Source organism: Schistocerca gregaria, chromosome 2, assembly GCF_023897955.1.
Source record: "Schistocerca gregaria isolate iqSchGreg1 chromosome 2, iqSchGreg1.2, whole genome shotgun sequence".
Classification (NCBI taxonomy): Eukaryota; Metazoa; Arthropoda; class Insecta; order Orthoptera; family Acrididae; genus Schistocerca; species Schistocerca gregaria.
In genome coordinates this window covers 283,002,569-283,024,143 of record NC_064921.1, presented here as the reverse complement: position 1 = coordinate 283,024,143, position 21,575 = coordinate 283,002,569, and the positions used below count along the sequence as shown (strand labels likewise).

At 44.0% G+C, this 21,575-nt stretch overlaps 1 protein-coding gene across 2 annotated transcripts in view; it reads left to right on the top strand.

Annotated features, from left to right (window-relative positions):
- LOC126336870 (protein gooseberry-like) overlaps window positions 1–21,575 on the top strand; it is a 214,463-nt gene that overhangs the window by 148,162 nt on the left and 44,726 nt on the right. For both annotated transcript variants that reach the window (XM_050000976.1, XM_050000978.1), the window contains exons 4-5: window positions 16,174–16,345; window positions 20,077–20,237. In XM_050000976.1, coding sequence (XP_049856933.1) covers window positions 16,174–16,345; window positions 20,077–20,237 — 333 coding nt within the window. The remainder of the gene's footprint in view (window positions 1–16,173; window positions 16,346–20,076; window positions 20,238–21,575) is intronic.

Below are 21,575 nucleotides of genomic sequence, written 5' to 3'. Positions count from 1 at the left end.
ACAGTATTTGGAACCAAACGGTACACATGTAATAATGTACCGTAATGTTTATAACGATGCTAATTTTACATGTTTCATATTAAAGAAAAACCCCTAATGATGGCAATATGATCGCTGAAACTTGTTTGAAGAAGAAAGTAAATGAAACAAAATGTTTTTAATTAAAGCGGACTCACAGTCATATTCGATGTTTTCTTGGAAAGCTTGTAACTGTGTCATTCATTATTTAAATAACGAAAACTGCACCAGATACATATTCTTTCACTCTTAGCACGACGCGTTTCGAGAATTTATTCTCGTTGCGAAGTACATTTCTTCATATAAATATTTTATATGAAGCTATAACCTCCATCCATATACTTACCCTTTAGACTGTTAGTTTCATTCAGTAGGTTCTCTTTCTCTACTTGCACTGAGGAGAGAAATGTCAGCAGCGAATCGTATCGGTGAAACCCTTTCACCCTGAATTTCAATCCCACTCTTCTAACTCTTTTCTTTATTTCTGTCTGAGCAGTAGTTGCGAAAGCCCGCATTCCTGTCTTACACCGTTTTTAATCCGAACCCTTCGTTTTTACGCTTCCTTTCAGATTTTTCTTACACTTCCAGTGGCTAATAATACGAATATGTTACAGCAGACCTGCAACAACTGGAACAGTTCTTCCCGTGATACATTACATTACACTACATCAATCACGTTTTTATTGTGAGACTTATTCAGTAATGCAGTATTAATCGTATATTACGCAATATAGCTGCAAGTTTTAAATCGTTTTCTGTTTGTTAACTCCTCACCATAATGATTATTTTTAGCTAGCAGCAAATACAAAAATTATCCGTTCACTGCCTAACCGTTTTTTAAAATAAGTTTCGTATTTAAAACTCTCTGAAATTTAAGTAAAAACGTAATCATTATCAGCTGTTTGATATCAGTGCTTGGTATTTTTTCATGCAGTGCGGTCTGCCAGACTTGCGTGCTTAATGTAGTTACGTCTTCCGCACTACTCTGTTCTCCGATATATTCACTTCAATTTCTCCCTTTCTAATTCATAACACGCATTTGTCCATTGACTGAAGAGAAACCCTCAGTTTACGAACGATTTTCAAATTAATAATACCTACTTCCCTGTCCACCAAGTTACCTTCAACTGTCCTAAACGCAAAGGGTAAGCTAAAAATAAAGGTAAACCCGGAAGTTAAAACAGTTGAGATGAGTTGTTTACACGTCACACGGGGGTAGGATGTATGATTCAAAACGAGCTGGAAGATATTAAAAAAGGGAAGAACACTAAACGGTTATCGTTTCTGCATGTCCTCCAAGATCACTTTAAATCAACGACAAAAGTTTAAAAACAGCGCGCTTTGCTTTTCGTGTATCCAATCCCCATACAGCTGAATTTTTTCCATATGCACAACTAATTTATGGAAGAATGACATTTCATGGATACTGGAAACGCCAGTGATCCCTTGTTTTGGAAATAATTATTTGTCCGTTTTAGTCACAACAATTTCAATGCGAAACTGTATCAGGTGGTATAATTCACTCTCAGTACTACGGAAACCACACTGACATTGACAATGTGGTTTCCGCAGTGACGAAAGTGAACCACGGCATCTGTCTTACAACCTGAGGATGGATGTTGACAGCCGAATTCCGTAATTTCGTGTTGAAATTGTTCTGACTGAAGTGAACACTAGTTTATTTTCGGCGAAAGTAGTTATCACAGATGGGCGTTACGTTAACTGCTGCAGAAAATAATCCTTGAATCCAACGTCCATCGTTTCGACTTCTGACACTGAACCGAGTAGTTCTCAAGCTACAAAATGTTATGCTTACATGGCACAAATTTAGTTGTTATATGACAGTTTTAGTATGTGTTATGCCGTCAGTATTTCAAGTACACCTCGCTCTGCGTATGAAAAATGACATAAGTGATGGGTTTTATACACAATAACAGCTGTAGCAGCTGAGTACTGACTGAGTCGTAGTCGCTTGGATCCAAAGTTATAGAAAATTAGAATTAATTTACACTTAAAGCGTAACAAGACGAATATTATTTTATTTATTACTAGTTTGTCATCGGACGTAAGAATCTTCAAATATCAATTTCTGTGATGGCAATAGGTACATCCAACTCGCACCACTTTTTGCTGAGGACGGTTCCGATCGGAGTTTTAAACTTTTAATGTATTGCTGTCAGAGTGATGAATAACTGATGACGCTCACGTCCGGTGAGCGAAGGCCACGAGGAGACTTAAGAAAGTAAGTAACACATTATCAGGACAGCAAAATAACTTACACTGAAAGTAGCACTAATTTCATAGTGACACAGATACATGACACTCTTTTCACCGTGGTCAACGAGGTTTTTTAAACACTGATCGGAACGTTCTATCAGTTGTTCAATTCCTCAATGGAAATCCGCTCACTGGTCACGGAGCCATTCGAGAACCGTTTGCCGAACGTTTCAGTTTGCCGAAAAGGTAATCTCATTGCGCAACATCTGGAATTCGCGATGAGCATCAGTCACGTTTGTGCGGCCATGATCATATTATTGTCTCCATTTCACTACGGCTCGATGCGAGATTGCATTTGGTTCTTATATCACCAGAAACACACGGTGAATCTGTGTGCATACCAGACGTTTTGGCCACGAGAATCTTGCTGTCTCGCCTACTTCAACTTTGGAGTATGTTTTAAGTTGCCGCCCCATAAGGCTCAGACGCTGTGATGCACCTGTTATACGTGCCGCAGCAGAACTGTGTCTGCAGGAATGCCTGAACGCGTACTCACTTCTGACAATGCGCCATTCTTGTTGCGCAATGATCTTAGCGTGGGACGACGTGTGCAACTTCCGTTCTGACTTCGTAGTAGTACAAATAACACACGATGTGAGGCAGTTTATACCGACATTAAACCCAAACGCTTGGCGGTTACCGCTGCAGGCGAAGCTTGCCTTTGCTGTGGAAACTGGAATGTTGAAGATTACGAGCTGACGAGCACAATTTTATGCAGGTGGGGATAAAGATAACGGGATAACAGCACGTCCGTTTATAAATGTCAATATCGCTTTACCACTCTTAAAAAAATAAAATCGACTGTAGAAGGCTAAATCCGGCCGCAGTGGCCGAGCGGTTCTAGGCGCTTCAGTCCGGAACCACGCGGCTGCTACGGTCGCAGGTTCGAATCCTACTGCGGACATGTATGTGTGCGATGTCCTTAGATAAGTTAGGTTTAAGTAGTTCCAAGTATAGGGGACTGATGACCTCAGATGTTAAGTCCCATAGTGCTTAGAGCCATTTTTGAGCAGAAGGCTAAGCAGAAATGCGTTTCTCCCGCGACACTCTTGAAGTAACACCGTGGTTACTTTGGACTGGAGCCAGTGACGTACTGAAGAAGGGATTCGGTGTACGTAGCGTTTTCGGTTGTGCCAGTCCGAAGAGGACTGGCTGCATATGGCAGGTGTACGTGATCGGATTCCTGTCCAGTATACGGGCTGATTCAGCTGTCCCTACCGATGTCGTTTTATGCAACCTGCACTGTTATAGCTGGTCTGCAAAAACCACGATCCGCGCAGACTAATAGTCCTACAGAAAAAAATGAAGAGGACCTTCTTGCAGGAAATTTCAAGTAGTTAAATTTTTTGCTGGGTTGCGTTTTCACTGGAGGCCACGGTTTCCAAGTTATTCAAGAAAAACCTACAAAAGTGACTTTCAAACACACCTGCACCTCCACACTCATCCATCACCAATCATGATTTCGTGGCAGTCACTCCTATTACAGTACAAATATTCCCGACTACACAAACTGTTCCGGATATTCGACCTTTTTCGATCTTTATTGATTGGGCTATTACCCCGCCAGCGTAGTCGGCTATTTCGTTGACATTAATTTAAACGTGGCCGTGAAGGTAATGAAAGAAAAAGCACTTTTGTAGCTTTATACCAAAACAAAGTACGTCGACAGTTTGATGGAAACTTAACTATTACAAGCACGGTAGAAGGCTTGACTAGTACAACGATGTAATTATTTATTTTATGCTGTTAAAATCCGCAAAACTAGTAGGTAGGTTTACGCAAACGTCAGTTCTACACTTTACTCAGACGAAAATGTTGCAGTTTGTAATGGCCCGACTAAGCCGGTGGTTTAAAAGGGCCACTCAATGAAGAACAAAAAACGTGAATATCGGACACAATTTGTGCAGGCACAAATTTTTGTAGTGTTAGGAGGGACTGCCACGTAGCAACCCTAGAAATCCTGACTGATTTGAGCTGAGTGTGTGAGTGTTGGTTTGGTCACATTTGTATGTTTTTCTTGAAGAACTCGAAAACTACGGCCTGCAGCGAAAACGTATTCCAGTACAACAAGGACATTCATAACAATGTGTGTTGCATAAAACACTACATACCGGGTCATCAAAAAGTCAGTATAAATTTAAAATTGAATAAATCACGGAATAATGTAGATAGAGGGGTACAAATTGACACACATGCTTGGAATGACATGGGGTTTTATTAGAATCAAAAAAATACAAACATTCAATCTATGTCCGACAGATGGCGCTATATCTGATCAAAATAGCAATAATTAGCATAACAAAGTAAGACAAAGCAAAGATGATGTTCTTTATAGGAAACGCTCAATATGCCCTCCATCATTCCTCAACAATAGCTGTAGTCGAGGAATAATGTTGTGAACAGCACAGTAAAGGATGTCCGGAGTTATGGTGAGGCATTGACGTCGGATGTTGTCTTTCAGCATCCCTAGAGATGTCTGTCGATCGCGATACACTTGCGACTTCAGGTAACCCCAAAGTCAATAATCGCACGGACTGAGGTCTGGGGACCTGGGAGACCAAACAAGACGAAAGTGGCGGCTGAACACACGATAATGACCAAACGACGCGCGCAAAAGATCTTTCACGCATCTAGCAATATGGCGTGGAGCCCCATCCTGCATAAACGTCGTACGTTGAAGCAGGTGTTTGTCAGTCAGGCTGGGAATGATGCGATTCTGTAACATATCGGCGTACCTCTCACCCGTCACGGTAGGAGTTTTGCTGTCCAGCGCCATTTTTTGGGCATTTTGAGAATTTTTTTTTTGTTCTAATAAAACCCGATGTCATTCCAAGCATGTGTGTTAATTTTTACCGCTCTATCTACATTACTCTGTGGTTTATTAAGTTTTCAAATTTATACTGACTTTTTGATAACCGGCGGTAGGTCGGGGCAGCTAAATCACACTGTATAGTTTTAGCTTGTCTTTAGCACTTTAGAATCGATTAGTCTGTTGTCATTCTTGCTACATATCTTGACACTCTTGAATCCTGTAATATTTCACATTAATGACGAATAATACTAAACTTGCCCAATTTTGTGTGTGTCTTTTAAGAGCATTTACAATATAACTGACGTGACACATAGAAATGAAAGCAACACTACTAAATACTAAGGGATGTTCGCTACATTTGTGTGCGTCGTACATGTTTCTGTATGTCTCACTTCCATGTCCTCACACTTTCCCTTCCTCGTTGTTATCTCCCTCTTACTTTCCTTTCCTTACCTTCTCTTACGTTTTGTCGAACGCCAGTAATACTCACTTTAAGGACGCACGGAGAGCGTAGCCCAGACGATTCCATTAGAATGCATTAAAACCGTAGCGCACGGGACCTTCGATCCGGGATTCCGTGCAAGCGCCGGCACGTGGCCGCGCGCACCACAGGCCGTGGAAGGCGCTTCATTATGCCAGCATTGTTCTCTCCAGATCGCAGCAACACCCAGCCATTAAGCCGCACTCGCGTTATCACAATTTAGCGCACACCGCTACGGCCGTAATACCTTTAACGGGTCTGTTGTCATTAAAATAATAAGTTAAGTGAGCTGGATTGCTTAATGGTGCCAGCCCTCTGTTGAAGTTAGTTCTCCGTGAGGCCAGGAGTAACCTCTACTCCGTATATTACGGTGAAGGAATTTTTCGTGAAACTATAACGAAACTTGTACACTGTACGAATCTTTGTTGATTCTACAGCAACAAACTAGATAATACTACAGACTGTGCTAAAATTAAACTGTAATTTTAATTATCGGCTGTTCTTCACAGTAAAATCGTTGGCAAAATAATAAAGGTCTCTAGTCATCAAGGACGCTGACTAAAAAATATGTAAGAAAGGCATGAGACGAAGCAAAAGAGAAGATATTGTAAATTATATGCGCCGGCCTTTGTGACCAGGCGGTTCTCGGCGCTACAGTCTAGAACCGAGCGACCGCTGCGGTCGCAGGTTCGAATCCTGCCTCGGCCATGGACGTGTATGATGTCCTTAGGTTAGTTCGGTTTAATTAGTTCTAAGTTCTAGGCGACTGATGACCTCAGAAGTTAAGATGCATAGTGCTCAGAGCCATTTGAACCATATTAAAATTTTAAAAGCTCGTTAGAGAAAAGTAAAGATTTTAGTCATTAACTGTGCATAGTCGTCTTGGAATCCTTTTCTGGGCTTTCGGCCGCTGATGACGGCGAAAATATAGTGAAGAAATCCTTCCTTGGGGCTTTCCGAGGAACTGCCCCTAAACTAATCGTGCTTCTGTAAGTCCCATCAAGACCCTGGTAGATCACGTCAAATGCAAAAAGAACTTACCGAATTGCTCTATTTGCCTAAGCATAAAGAAGTTTCTAATATTCATACTTTGACCCTGTACCGTAGTATAGTGAAACTGAGACGAACCTTCAGTTGGGTATACAAATGGTCCCTATCGCAATAGCCAAAGGGCTACCCGAAACACTTTACCCTACCTTTTTATATCAATAGAAACCTATGCATGAACACCAAAAAATCACGTTTTAATGCGCGGCTTTTTAGAAAATAAACATATTAAAAAATCATCGTCAGGTACGCTGTCTCTGTGACAGTCTCACCACTGATTGAAGAAGTACTTCTGAATTCCATGAAGATATGCAATGAAGTGGCGATACAGAGGATAGGAAAAGACGTCAATCGAACGTCCTTACAAAAGGAAGCGACAGGTTAGCAGGAAATCTGCTAAGTCATTCTTGCTGTAGTTCTTAGTACTTAGCAATGTAGGTGAAAATTGTAGGGGCAGACTAATAGTACATAAGAAGGTTATCGAGAATGATATGTGTTTTACAATTGAAAAAGAGAGGCAAGCTGGTCGAATAGCTATTTAAAATGTGACACTACTGAACATTCATGGAACAGGAAGTGTTGGAATGATGTAATTTTAGCAAAGCAAGTTGACCATTAAACAGCATTTATGCGAGAGGAAATGCAGAAATGCTTACATTAAAAGGACAGTTTCATTGCTAATGCACTGCCGTTGCTCCCAAAGTAAGACGAATCTGCGGACACAAACTGACAAAAAGTGCTCGGCACTGGCTTCACGGGATCAGCGTACTGAGGTATTTACGACTTCACTAAGAGACATCAGCTGAAGTCTCGTCATTCAAATGCTGCTTCTAACATTATTGCTCGGTGAGCACAGGATTTACGTCAGACACCAACTACAGTACTGAGAGCAGGCTCATTACAAGTAGCGTCTGAACGGTACAAAGTGATTTTAAGCCGGTGTCAGGAGGACGGCAGCTAGGGGATCAGCGGCAGACAACAGCCATGCCTGGGCCGCTTAATCGACTGCATTACGGGGTATCACTGGCACGCCGCCCTTGAGTAATGGCGCGCCATAAATCTACCAGTGGGGCCTCCTAATGAGAGATGGCCGGCCCACATACAGATGGGCCAATCACTCAGCCCGGCTGGTTCGCCGACCCCAGCGCATCCGGGGCTGTACGTGTCCTCAGCGGACGAAGAGGCGAGTGTTAAATCAAGAGGCAGGCATACCCGCCAGTGCATCTACTGTAGTCACGACTGAAATCCCGAATAGATGCTGGCCATTACGGAAGTGTATCGAATATAATACAGATGTTGGCGTAACTTCTCTAAACTGGTGTGCAAAACTTACGAGACGAAAGTAACTTTCGCATGATCTGTTACCCGCAGCTCGTGGTCGTGCGGTAGCGTTCTCGCTTCCCGTGCCCGGGTTCCCGGGTTCGATTCCCGGTGGGGTCAGGGATTTTCTTTGCCTCGTGATGACTGGGGGTTGTGTGATGTCCTTACGTTAGTTAGGTTTAAGTAGTTCTAAGTTCTAGGGGACTGATGACCATCGCTGTTAAGTCCCATAGTGCTCAGCGCCATTTGAGCCATGATCTGTTTCTGTCTTGTAACACAGCTCGATGAAACTTGGACCGTACAATAAAGAACTATTACAGTATAGTATAGAAGGTAACTGAAAGAAATACGCAATGAGACAAACATAAATGACACTTTTATTATTCAAAGACGATAATTACAGTATAGTCACCGTGATTTATGATGGTCCCCTGGACCACGGATGGCAATGCATGCTCTGCACCAAGCTTCCATGCTGGCCACGGAGGATGCTCTATTAGCACAGTAAATACTGAAGGATAAATGGTTCAAATGGCTCTGAGCACTATGGGACTTAACTTCTTAGGTCATCAGTCCCCTAGAAATTAGAACTACTTAAACCTAACTAAACTAAGGACATAACACACATCCATGCCCTAGGCAGGATTCGAACCTGCGAGCGTAGCGGTCGCGCGGTTCGAGACTGAAGCCCCTAGAACCACTCGGCCACAATGACCGGCCACTGAAGGATAGTCGTTGGTGCTTGTGGACATACTGAAATACCTCGTTCCAAAGCATCTCACACGTGCTTGATGTGATTTTAGTTGGAGAAATGAGCAGGCTAGTCTATTCGCTGAATATCCTCTCGTTCCAGGAGTTTCTCTACTTGCGCTGATCGAAGCGGCCGTGCATCCATAAAAATAAATTCAGAGCGAATGCATCCCTGAAAAGGTCTACATGGTGTAGAAGTACAGTGTCACAATAATACTGACCAGTGAGTGTACTATGTTCAAAGATTTGGAGGTCAGTACGCTCAGGCAACATTTTAACTCCCCATATCATAATACATGGACCATCAAAACGATTGTGTTCGACAATCTTCCTGGGTGCATTAAGTTTTCCCAATTGTCGCCAGCCGGCCACGGTGGTCTCGCGGTTCTAGGCGCTCAGTCCGGAACCGCTCGACTGCTACGGTCGCAGGTTCGAATCCTGCCTCGGGCATGGATGTGTGTGATGTCCTTAGGTTAGTTAGGTTTAAGTAGTTCTAAGTTCTAGGGGACTGATGACCACAGATGTTAAGTCCCATAGTGCTCGGAGCCATTTGAACCATTTTTTGAATTGTCGCCATATGACGGTATGACCAGCATTGTCGAACATGACCGTTTTGCTGGTCCAGGTGTTATGGCGCAGGGGCGCATAATGTTGTATATGCATACTGATGTCCAAATCCTTGAATACGGTAACCTCACCAGTTATTGCGACACTGTATTCCTTCCATACCTGCGTTTTTTGAGTGGTGTATTCGCCACTGACATCATTTTTATAGACGACATCGAACACCACATGTGGATGAGCTCCCGAAACCGATGGATATTCAGCGAACAGACTGGCCTGTCCGTCCCCCTGACTTAAATTCCATTGAGCACGTGTGAGATGCGTTGGTGAGACGTATTGCTGCACGTCCATACCCACCAAAGATTATACAGCACTTGTCAGTCGCGCTGGTGGAGGAATGGAGCGCCCTACCCCAGGAACTCCTTACCAATCTTATGCCTACCATGGGGGCACGTTACAGATATTGCATTGCCGTCAGCGGATATCACAGACCCTATTAACAAGCACGTCACGTCTTTTGTAGTGACGAGTGTGTATGTACAGGCTTTCATCGCCTCAAGGAGAACAAAACCAACTTCCAGCCCACTTTGAGTCTGGGTTAGAGAGCCGGGTTCCATTGTACACAAGCTCGCAGATACGCCAGGCTTTACACAGTATTATGTACTGTATTGTTACCACAAGTCAGTTGTCAGCAAGCGCACGGAATGTGACGCTTTTGACGCCCGAGTCAACTTGTTCCTCGCTGGTCATGGTCGTGTCCTACAACAACGTTAATTTTTAATGCTGGGTTGCCCCTTTTGTGATATTCTTCAGGCACTTGTGCTCATTGCTTTTGAAGAAGTGTCATCTGCTTACATATTCTATAGCGTTTTGTTTATGTCAAACGGCTGGTTTCGCTTCTTCGTCGAGAACTCGATAAGAACACGTCGTTTCGCAGTCCATTGTTCACTAGCAATGACACAAGATCCTGTGTAGAGGAAACTTGTCGTATATCAGCTAGCAAAGAAATCGAGATAGTTAGTGCATTACTTTCAACCCAACTTCTGTGGCTCAGTGATGTAGCAGACTGCGCGTCTAAATTTTGTAGGATTTTTGTCAGTCACTCGTTTCTTTTCCTCAAGCAGTGTTTGTCAGTGTGAAAAATGCTGAGATGGGCTGCGATTCGGAGTCCACCTTAAACTGTACGTCACCGTACAACTGGTTAGGTGAGTCAGTTTAAAGGTCGAAACAAGCCCACCTCGAACAGGACTGCGACAAGTAGAGCGCAATGGTGTTCAAAGTAGCCTTCAAGTTGATGATACATTTACTTACCTTACAGCACTCGTACGTGCCAACTAGAACTAAGAATTACAGGAAAGAACTGAAACTATTATCACAAGGAAAAAATGTTTATGATTTCACGGAGAAGCGCGTATCGGCCAACTCCGAATTGCGCGTTACTACGACGAGAGGAGAGCGTGAAGAGGCGAAAGCAACGCTGCCTGGGTCTCGCACGCCCAGCAGAAAATCTGCAAGCCTCAATGGCGCCGTTAAGAGTATTCGATGAAACGGAGGGGCGGTAGTGCCCTTTAAGGCTTCGGAAAGTGTCAGGAGCGAAAGGATCGCGGTTCCCCATATTTCACTGCATCCTTGGCCGTTACGAGCTGCGCTGCAGTCGCGGCATCCTTGAACGCCAATGCCTTCGCACCCCGCCGCTGGCATTCTGGCGCGCTGAGCTATCTCTCACGCTGGAAACACTTTACATAGTGACGATACGACGTGACTCGACAGGGTGACAATAGGGAAGTCGAAGTGAACTCTATAAGAAAGCAGGATGCTCTCCACAAAGAGTTATCTACCTTTGTGTCTAACGATTTTCTCTATTTTAAGGCATGTTAATTTATACACGGTCCAGTCGCATTAAGGTGACTACCGGCTCTGTTCGAAGTCAATATGCAATAACCACTCACAGACGACAGAGGGCTACAGTAATAGTGGAGGATGCATAAAGCGTGTTGGTGGGATGCGGAAAACGGTGCAATCGTTGTCATAATGGAGAAACGGAAAGATTTATCTGACGGCCAAAAGGGCATGATCATTGACTTCGAGCCAAGAGTGGAAGCATTTCCCAATCGGCTAAGTTTGTAAATTGTTCACGTGCCTTGCTTAAAGCATACTGTGTATGGCAAAATGACGCTCTGCAAGCCGGCGAGAGTCAGTTGTGTTGAAGCACGGACAATAGGAGACAGGCGTGCGAAGATTTGTATTGGGCGAATAGCGGTGCAACTGTTGAGCAACTAACCGCTTAAACGAACCAAGTCTCTCAACTACCGTTTAGCGGCCGTTGCTGTGTATGGGCCTCCGCAGCAGGTGCCTGGTTGCTTCATCCACTGACTGCTGTTCTTTGGCGACGAAGGCTAGAATTTTCATGCCAGTGGCGTCCACTGAGTGGCGACAGGTGATCTTTTCAGATGAATCAAGTTTTATGCTCTAACGGACAATGGTTGATGGCGTTTATGGCCCTGCAACAATTATTATCGGAAGGATCCAACCTGAAGAGAGTGCGTTATGGCCTGTATTTCTAGTATTTCTAATCTATCTAAATTATAACTTAATGCCAAGCATTTGCTAGCGTATAGACATTCTGGCTTCACTACTGTGTTGTAATACCTTATCTTTGCATAGGAATGTTTTATTGCAGATGTCTTTGGTGATTCCATATGGTTTCCACTCCTCTATTAAAGACTTTTCCAAAGAACTTTCTTGGATTATCTCCTCTGGATATTTGAATTTTTGTACCAATTCTATCTGGTCAGTATCTGTTTTCAGAAATTTTGGAGGATGCTTATCGTTTCTTACAAATTTTGTTTTTTCTGCAGAAAATCTAAAGCCAGTTCTGATAGCTATCTCTTCCAGAAGATTTATTTGAGTTATAGCAGATGCCACATTTTCGGAAAATACACCAAAATCATTTGCATACTGCAAGGCAGTTCATTTCGATCTTTTTGCTTCGTCTTCCTAACTTTATATGTGAGATGATGAGTTCAATAAGTTTTTCGTTCCGAATTCTTACTGTTTACTGTAACACACTATTAAAGATAATTGGGGATTGGCCGTCACCTGGTCGTACGCATATTTTAATTTTGAGCCTGCCGGGGTGGCCGAGGCGCTACAGTCTGGAACCGCGCGACCGCTACGGTCTCAGGTTCGAATCCTGCCTCGGGCATGGATGTGTGTATATTCTTAGGGTAGTTAGGTTTAAGTAGTTCTAGGGGATTGATGACCTCAGAAGTTAAGTCCCATAGTGCTCAGAGCCATTTCGAAAGGCTGTGAAATTTTTCCCATAAATTTTACTTCTCGCTCTGTTTTTGTAAGTGTTTCACTGATTAGGTTTGCCAGTTTAGACATTATGCCGAATTCTTGATTTATTTTGCTTTACTTTTATTGATTTTCGTCTTATAGCCAACATGCCGTTCATTCCGTTCAGCTGCTTTTCCATGTCGTTAGCTGACTCTGACAGAATTGTAATGGCATTGGCGACCATCAGACTTTTTATTTCTTCTCCTTGAATAGTATCAAGGGTGATTTTGGGGAGGATTGGACACTTCAAGGAACAAAACATGCCACTCTGCGCGCGCGCACACACACACACACACACACACACACACACACACACACACACACACAGACAGACAAAGTATTGTACTCAAGAAGAACGGTAACCTGTAGTCTCTTAAGCGACAGGTGCCCCGTGACATTAGGACGTACCTCCCGCGCATCTGGCGGCTGCCGGTGCCTCAGACAACGGCAGAACCGTTGTACGAAATGACCCGCTGAGGCACGAACTGTCAACTTCCGGGAAAAGCCCGCCGTTGTCCTCTAGTGGAACAAATAGGGCGCAGCGGGACGGCGGGCGTCCTTTGGAAAGCGCGTCTCGCCGAATGGGACACCCGGCGAGTGTGACGAAGCGCGCCCGGCGGCCGCTGGCTGCGATCCGACACGGCGGCCCCACTGTTCGCCCCCAGCTGCCAGGCGCCCCGGGCCGTTCGCGGCGGCTCTTTTCTGGAGCGCGGCTGCAGGAGTCTGCAGTTCTCACACAGCGGAGGCGCTGTCTCCAGGTGTGTCCATATTGATCTGGTAGGAGCAGCCTCGCAACCAGGGTAACGCTCGGCATTTTACGACGCTGCTTAGGACTTGTTTCACACGTATGCGGTTCCATTCCGTTCGGTTCGTTTTCTCTTCTTTTTCAGTCGCTGCCGACAAGATTGAAACAGTCCTTCAGTATGTTCGGTACCTTGTAGAAACAGGTGAGCACCGAATCCTCAAAAATGGTTCAAATGGCTCTGAGCACTCTGAGACTTAACATCTGAGGCCATCAGTCCCCTGGACTTAGAACTACTTATACCTAACTAACGTAAGGACATCACACACATACATGCCCGAGGCAGGATTGGAACCTGCGACCGTAGCAGCAGCGCGGTTCCGGACCGAAGCGCCTAGATCCGTTCGGCCACAACGGTCAGCTGCAGAATATGGAGTCAGTGGGTTCAGGAGGGTAATACGGAACGCCCTGCTGTATCCCAACGGGCCCGTATCACTAGCAGTCGAGATGACAGGCATCTTATCCGCATGGCTGTAACGGATCGTGCAGCCACGTCTCGATCCCTGTGTCAATAGATGGGGACGTTTGCAAGACAACAACCATCTGCAAAAACAGTTCGACAACGTTTGCAGGATCATGGACTATCAGCTCGGAGACCAAGGCTGTGGTTACCCTTCACGCTGCATCATAGACAGGAGCGCCTGAGATGGTGTACTCAACGAAGAACCTGGGTGCACGAATGGCAAAACGACTTTTTTCGGATGAATCCATGATCTGTTTACAGCGGTGAAGGCACATTGGAAGCGTGTATTCCTCATCGCTATACTGCCGTATCACTAGGCGTGATGGTATAGGTTGCCTTTGGTTACACGTCACGGTCACCTCTTGTTCGCGTTGACGGCACTTTGAAAAGTGGATGTTTCGTTTCAGATGTGTTACGACCCGTGGCTCTACCCTTCATTCGATCCCTGCAAAGCCCTACATTTCAGCAGGATAATGCACGATCGCATGTTGCAGGTCCTCTACGGGCCTTTCTGGATACAGATAATGTTCGATTGCTGCCCTGGGAAGCACATTCTCCAGATCTCTCACCAACTGAAAACGTCTGGTCATTGGTGGCCGAGCAACTGGCTCGTCACAATACTCCAGTCACTACTCTTGATGAACTGTGGTATCGTGTTGAAGCTGCTTGCGCAGCTGTACCTGTACACTCCATCCAAGCTCTGTTTGACACAATGCCCAGGCGTATGAAGGCCGTTATTACGGCCAGAAGTGGTTCTTCTGGCTACTGATTTCTCAGGATTTATGTGCCGACCGGAGTGGCCGTGCGGTTCTAGGCGCTGCAGTCTGGAACCCAGCGACCGCTACGGTCGCAGGTTCGAATCCTGCCTCGGGCATGGATGTGTGTGATGTTCTTAGTTTAGTTAGGTTTAATTAGTTCTACGTTCTAGGCGACTGATGACATCAGAAGTTAAGTCGCATAATGCTCAGAGCCACTTGAACCACTCAGGATCTATGCACCCAAATTGAGTGAAAATGTAATTACACGTCAGTTCTAGTATAATATATTTGTCCAGTGAATACCCGTTCATCATCATCATTTCTTCTTGGTGTAGCAATTGTAATGGTCAGTAGTGTATGTCTTTGTGACTTTGAGAGAAGGGTGCATGATCGTTATCCACCCCTATCATCGGTACCTGCACTTGCCACTATTTTTGAGGAAGAATGGTATAAGATTCACTTGAAAAGCATACAACGCCTGTACGTGTCCATCCCGACACGACTGGAAGCTCTTTTTCAATACCAACGGTTTTCCTGCACCGTAATTGGCTTGGTAATGTGTTTTTCGTGTTTCCATATTTTTGTCCGCCCCTTGTAGATAGACTCCCGGTATTACTTTGGGGTTCACGAGTGATTCCTTCCGCTGATTTCACGCGATTTTGTACAACCACTCTCCGCAGTGTTCAACAGTGCTTGTCCATCAGTTCGTACAGTCTGCCTGCTCTTGATTTAGCTGTGGGTGTTGCTTCGCATTTCCATTTCACACTTATATCAGCAACATGCGCCAGCTGTTGTGACCGAGCGGATCTTGGGCGCTTCAGTCGGAACCGCGCTGCTGCTACGGTCGCAGGGTTGAATCCTGTCTCGGGCATGGATGTGTGTGCTGTCCTTAGGTTCGTTAGGTTTAAGCAGTTCTAAATATAGGGGACTGATGGCCTCAGATGTTAGGTCCCATAGTGCTCAGAGCCATTTGAACCATTTTTCACCACCACGCGACTTGGGCAACTTCAGAAGGTTTTAAATGTCCCTGACGAATTTGTTACTCAGCTGTCATGCAATGACTAATCCGCGTTCGTAGTCACTCAGCTGGCCTGACTGACCCATTCTGCTGTTACTTCGTCTCTGCTCCCCGTCTCCCTTTACACTAGCGGGTTGACCTCTCGTGACTTCTAGTGGCCAATTCCGAGCTACATAGTGGTATCCGGATTCTCTTCACCGGACAACGTGAAATGACTGTGTCATTCACATTGCGGAACTAGCACAGTGATTTTAGTTCCTCATTATTAAAAGCCTGTTTTTCAAAATGAGGGGTAATAAATCTCAACTGTATCTTGACGTTTGGGGTCCTCGCCCTTCAAGAGAAGGAGAAAAGCATGTATAGTACGTAAACACACTGCAGTAATTTAGTGTTGCTGCAATAAACACACACACACACACACACACACACACACACACACACACACACACACACAGAGAGAGAGAGAGAGAGAGAGAGAGAGAGAGAGAGAGAGAGAGAGAGAGAGCTGACACTTTGTGCCACAGGTCCGAGCAGCGCCGACGAGTCGGACACGGAGTCCGAGCCAGGCATCCCACTGAAGCGCAAGCAACGGCGGTCGCGAACGACGTTCTCAGGAGACCAGCTCGAGACGCTGGAGCGCGCCTTCCAGCGCACGCAGTACCCGGACGTCTACACCCGCGAGGAGCTCGCCCAGAAGTAAGTGGCATTCGGTAAAAAAATGTTTGAGCAATGTTTATAAGCTCATTAATACGAGTACCTGTGTTTGTCATTCTGCATGACTGGAGGTGGCGTATTTCTTGACCGAAACTTAACGACATACAGCTATTACTCCAAATCCAGAGCTTTTAAAAATATTTTAAAGTTGTAAATAATCGCCCCTTTAATATAATATTATGTATCAGGTGCTGATAGGCGTGAATATTACGGCACTATGAGTTTAATAAGTTATGGTTCCAAATTCTGGCACGAATTATTTACAGAGGAGTGTAGAAACTGGTAGAGGCGGACCTCTGAGAAGGTCAGTTTGTGTTCTGGAGAAATCATGAAACACGGAGAGACAAAACTTTTGAGAAAGTTTTTGACAATGTTGACTGGAATATACTCTTGGAAATTTTTACTTAGCAGGGGTAAAATACAGCGAAACGTTATATTCAGTTCCCAAAGCGAAAGTTTTATACACACAACTTGTACGATAACCAGTTCAGACATGAAGAGAAGCTTTTGAAAGGTGATCCTGAAGATTGTTTGGCATAACGTGACTAAAAGAAGGGCTCCGTTGATAGAACACAGTCTGAGACATCAAGGCATCGTCAATTTGGTATTGGAGCTGACTGTGGGGGTTTAAAGCTGCAGAGGGACTTCAGGAGACGATTACAGTAAACAGGATCAAAATGGATCAGGGTTGCAGTAGTTATTCGGAGATGGAGAGGCTTGCACACGATAGAGTAGCGTGGAGAGCCGCATCAAACCAGTCTTCGGACTGAAGACCGCAACAACAACTCACTAGCTTACTTGGAACAGGACTGGGAATTAATAGTGATTAAATCAAATATCATGACGTCTCACGGAAAACTACTGGAGCACATATAGTAAGAAAACTTTGAAAAAATGGTTGACTTCACTTATCTAGGAACCATTTTGACTGCAGACAACAATGTCAAAGAAGGCGTAAGTGGAAGAATACAACTGCTGGACATAGAACGAAACAAAGATATATCAACAAATTCAAAAAGACTCATAAGCTAAACTTGTTCAAACATACACTTGTGAGACACTGAGCACTAACAAAATTAGAGTAAGGGAAAACCAAAAATCCGTAAAAGAGGAAACTGAAGAGAGATATTTGGAGAAAATAAAAACACAGCAGGATGGAAAAAAATTAGCAAACACATAAAGTCTACAATTTATTTAGAGAGCCATATAAATATCCAAAATTAAAGCAAGGGAACTCCGTTAGTTTGGACACTATTCGATCTCTGCAAGAATCGAAAGTTCCCAAACTATGTCCAGGACGGAGACCTCTCGGAAGAACTAGTCTACGTCTCTCTGACATCATCAGAGAAGATTAAAAAATCCTATTCGGAAATTAAATACGTAGACGGATCTACGCAGGAAAGTTCTGCAAGATCAGTAGTGAAAAGGAAAGAAGAAAGATTATGGTTTAACATTCCTTGGACAACGAGGTCATTAAAGACGGGGCACAAGTTCGGACTGGGGAAGGAAAACGGCCGTGTCCTGTTAAAGGAACCGCCCGCCATTTGCCTTGAGCTATTTAGGGAAATCACGGAAAATCTATATCTGGATGATCGGACTGGGAAATCAATAGTCAAGAAAATTTGTAATCTGCAAAGATAGCTAATAATAATAATAATAATAATCTTACAATAAATTTGCAGTCCTTCACTTATGAGCTTTATTATATGCAAGATAACTTTACGGCAGTGATCGAGTAACAATGTCGAGCACGGCGGAAGCCTGTTTGACATCATGAAATGCATTACTGATTCGGGCAATCAGCTCACAATATTGACAGCTCCCACCCAGAAAAGGAAGAAAAAAAGAAAACATTAAGTGGTTTTAAATCAGGCGAAACGCTGAGCAGACGACCGGCCTACTTGACCTATCCAATGTTATCATTGAGCTGAGCTTACCAATGAATGATGCTGTATCGTTCTGGAATCAAAGATTGGTTCTCACATCAAATGTTAATGGGCCCAATATATCCCCAAGTGTTGTATGCGGAAATTGAAGAGTAGCTGTTGTATGTAAGCATGATGTCTGAGATGCTACTCGAATGTTCACGGGAAATCTTTTCTGGTGATATATGACAGCAACCACATATCGCAGATGTGACTAAACAGACTGACTAAAGAACCAGCACAAATGAAACAGGCCTCATCTGTGGAAAGACTCGCTTATTGTGGAAGCTGAACGCGCATTACTGGCAGTGTTACCTCAAATACAGGAGTTCTCATTGAAACATCCAGCACTCACACGCTTCGGCAGAAGTATCAAGGCGTGGTCTGCTGGAGGTACAGCAGCACATCAACAACCAATAACGAATTCGCTTCATACATGCGTTCAACATAAAAATTAGAGGTTAAAAATAGGGTGTTTCTTGACAAAATATGGGTTAGTGAGTGATTTACCGTTCCCCAAAGTTTGCTGGAGAGATTCTGGAGCTCTCTATGTACAAACTGTAGTATAAGGGCTGAGTCCTAAATGAGGAAAAGTAATACGAGGATTGGATGCTGCTACACATAACCAGTCATGATCAGTTGACTTGTTTTCTTCGTGAACTTATTGTTTTACAAAGCAACGAAAACTGGTAAGAGTTTAACAAGGCGCTGAGTAGCCTCTAGCTCCAGAAATGTTATTCTATTGCAGATATATGACATAATCCACCAAGTCATGATTTGTAGAAAACAACAGTGGGAATATATCAAAAAATAAACCACTTATCTGAAAACGCATGTGCACTTGTGAAGCAAACACTGACGAATTTGTACATCAGCTCACGGGAAGTTTGAGCTGTAAGCGGAAAGACTGGCCAGCATAGACTACCACAACACACTTTACAGTTCTGTTGCTCTTTCCTCCTGGTTTATGTCGGTACGCACGCAAACAGAAAAGTTGAAACTTCGTGGCTGATTAAAACTGTGTGCCGGACCGAGACTCGAACTCGGGACTTTTGCTTTTCGCGGGCAAGTGCTCTGCCACCTGAGCTACCCCAGCACGACACACGACCCATCTTCACAGGCGTAATTCCGCCATTACCTCTTCTCCCGCCTTCCAAACTTCACAGAAGCTCTCCTGCAAACCTTGCAGAACTAGCACACGTGGAAGAAAGGATATTGCGAAGACATGGCTTCGCCACAGCCTGCAGAGTGAAATTTTCACTCTGCAGCGGAGCGTGTGCTGACATTAAACTTTCTGGCAGATTAAAACTTTTTGCCGGACCGGGACTTGAACTCGGGACCTTTGCCTTTCGCGGGCAAGGGCAAAGGTCCCGAAAGGCAAAGGTCCCGAGTTAGAATCTCTGTCTGGCACACAGTTTTAATCTGCCAGAAAGTTTCATATCAGCACACGCCCCATTGCAGAGTGAAAATTTCATTCTGCACACTAAAGTTCCACGTACAATTCTATATTTCATGAAATTCAGTTGCATTGCCTTTTGCCGACACAGATACAAGGAAAAAATATTTTAATTTTAGTAGTTCAGAGAGTGAGTGCTACTGTAAACAGAATAGTATTCATTATTTATGATTCACAGAGTACAGCCCTCACTCTTCAACAACGCTATAAAATCGACATCTCTTCACACTGTATGTCAGTAAGGAATAGTGCTTTGATGCTACTGTTGTAATAGGATTAAGAGGTATACACTGTAATGAACTGAAACTTACGTATTCTTTGTCGTTCTTCAGGACGAAGCTGACAGAGGCACGCGTGCAGGTGTGGTTCAGCAACAGGAGAGCACGCCTCCGCAAACAGCTCAACAGCCAGCAGCTGAACGCCTTCAACTCCATGTCGCTACAACCGGCATTCCCCACGCAGTACGATCCCACAGCCAACTTCAATGCACAGGGTGAGTGAGGCTGAGATACTGACTGTTTTATTACGACAAGGATCGAGAGAAAATAACAGGACTGGCATGAGCGTTGGAAAAAGTCCCATTACTATAGTCAGCAATACTTCAGAGCGTTTCATTTACTGTTCTTCGTCTTACATGTCGATTAAATGCCAAGCGGGTGTATTAGTTTCGCATGAGTGGCTGTGAGGTGTCAGTGAGCAGCGTTATGTTGTGTTTGTCTTGTGTTGTGCTAATACATATGATATCAAAGGAAGGAAGTCGGGGCAGATAATTACAACGGTGACTTATAACGTACAATAGCCAATCTGCTCCTCTTAAGAAGTTTGTGAGAGGACTCTACAACAGATCCGAGCAGAGGAATTTAAAATAGGACGTGATCACACAATCTCTCAACTGACCCAACTTTAGTGGTTTAGAGATATTGATAATTATGGTGGGGAGCTCATCTGATGTGGTTTTCCGCAAACATCACAGGTTGGATGGTACAGGTTGGATGGTACAGGTTGGATGAAACTACCGTTCACCAGCTGATGGTTCGTTCCAAGTAATGTAAGTATTCGAGTTACTGAAGTAACTGGGGAGTACTGATAGCCAAATATTCGTCATTGTACTGAACAGCTTTGAACATTGTTCTTCTGCCATGTTTAATGATCATTAGGATGCAAACACATTTCGGTAATGAGTCAAATGGCTAATTATTTCGATTACACCTTCAATTACTCTTTGGTACGACAATTTAGGAACGGAGGTGTTACCTGAGATTAAGTTTCAAAGTTTTGACCTCCAAACTTAAAAAATGGAAACGTCAGCACACAGCAACAACGTACATGTTCTATACCCCCATTCGGTCGGAAGACGTTCCGGTGCTCTGCGAGCTGCCTTCAGCGTCACAAAGAAGTTCCGCTCTTCAGATATCCTCTGTAGAGGTGATTAATAATATTTTCAAATATCCGTTTATGAAAAGAGACGAGCATTAAGTATGTGTACACCGGAAACACCTCACAAACGGCTTTCGCTTGACGCCTAGCGCCAGGAACCGTTTTTAAATGCAGTCTTTCATATGCCGTAAAGTTACTCCCTGTATATGGCTGTCTGCATTAATTAGCAACTCGTGAGAATGAGAGAAATGTTGTTCAAAAGTACTGCAGCGAAGTTGGTGCATATACTGGGAAGTGTAAAATTTTGCGAAAAGAATCTGTTCGAGGAAAAGGAAATACAAAATATTTCTTTGAGAAGGACTTTTAAAATATTTAGACGCTTCTGAATATATATTCTGCAGAAACACATAACATGAAACCAAGCGTGATCTCACCATATTCCATTTCAGTCGCA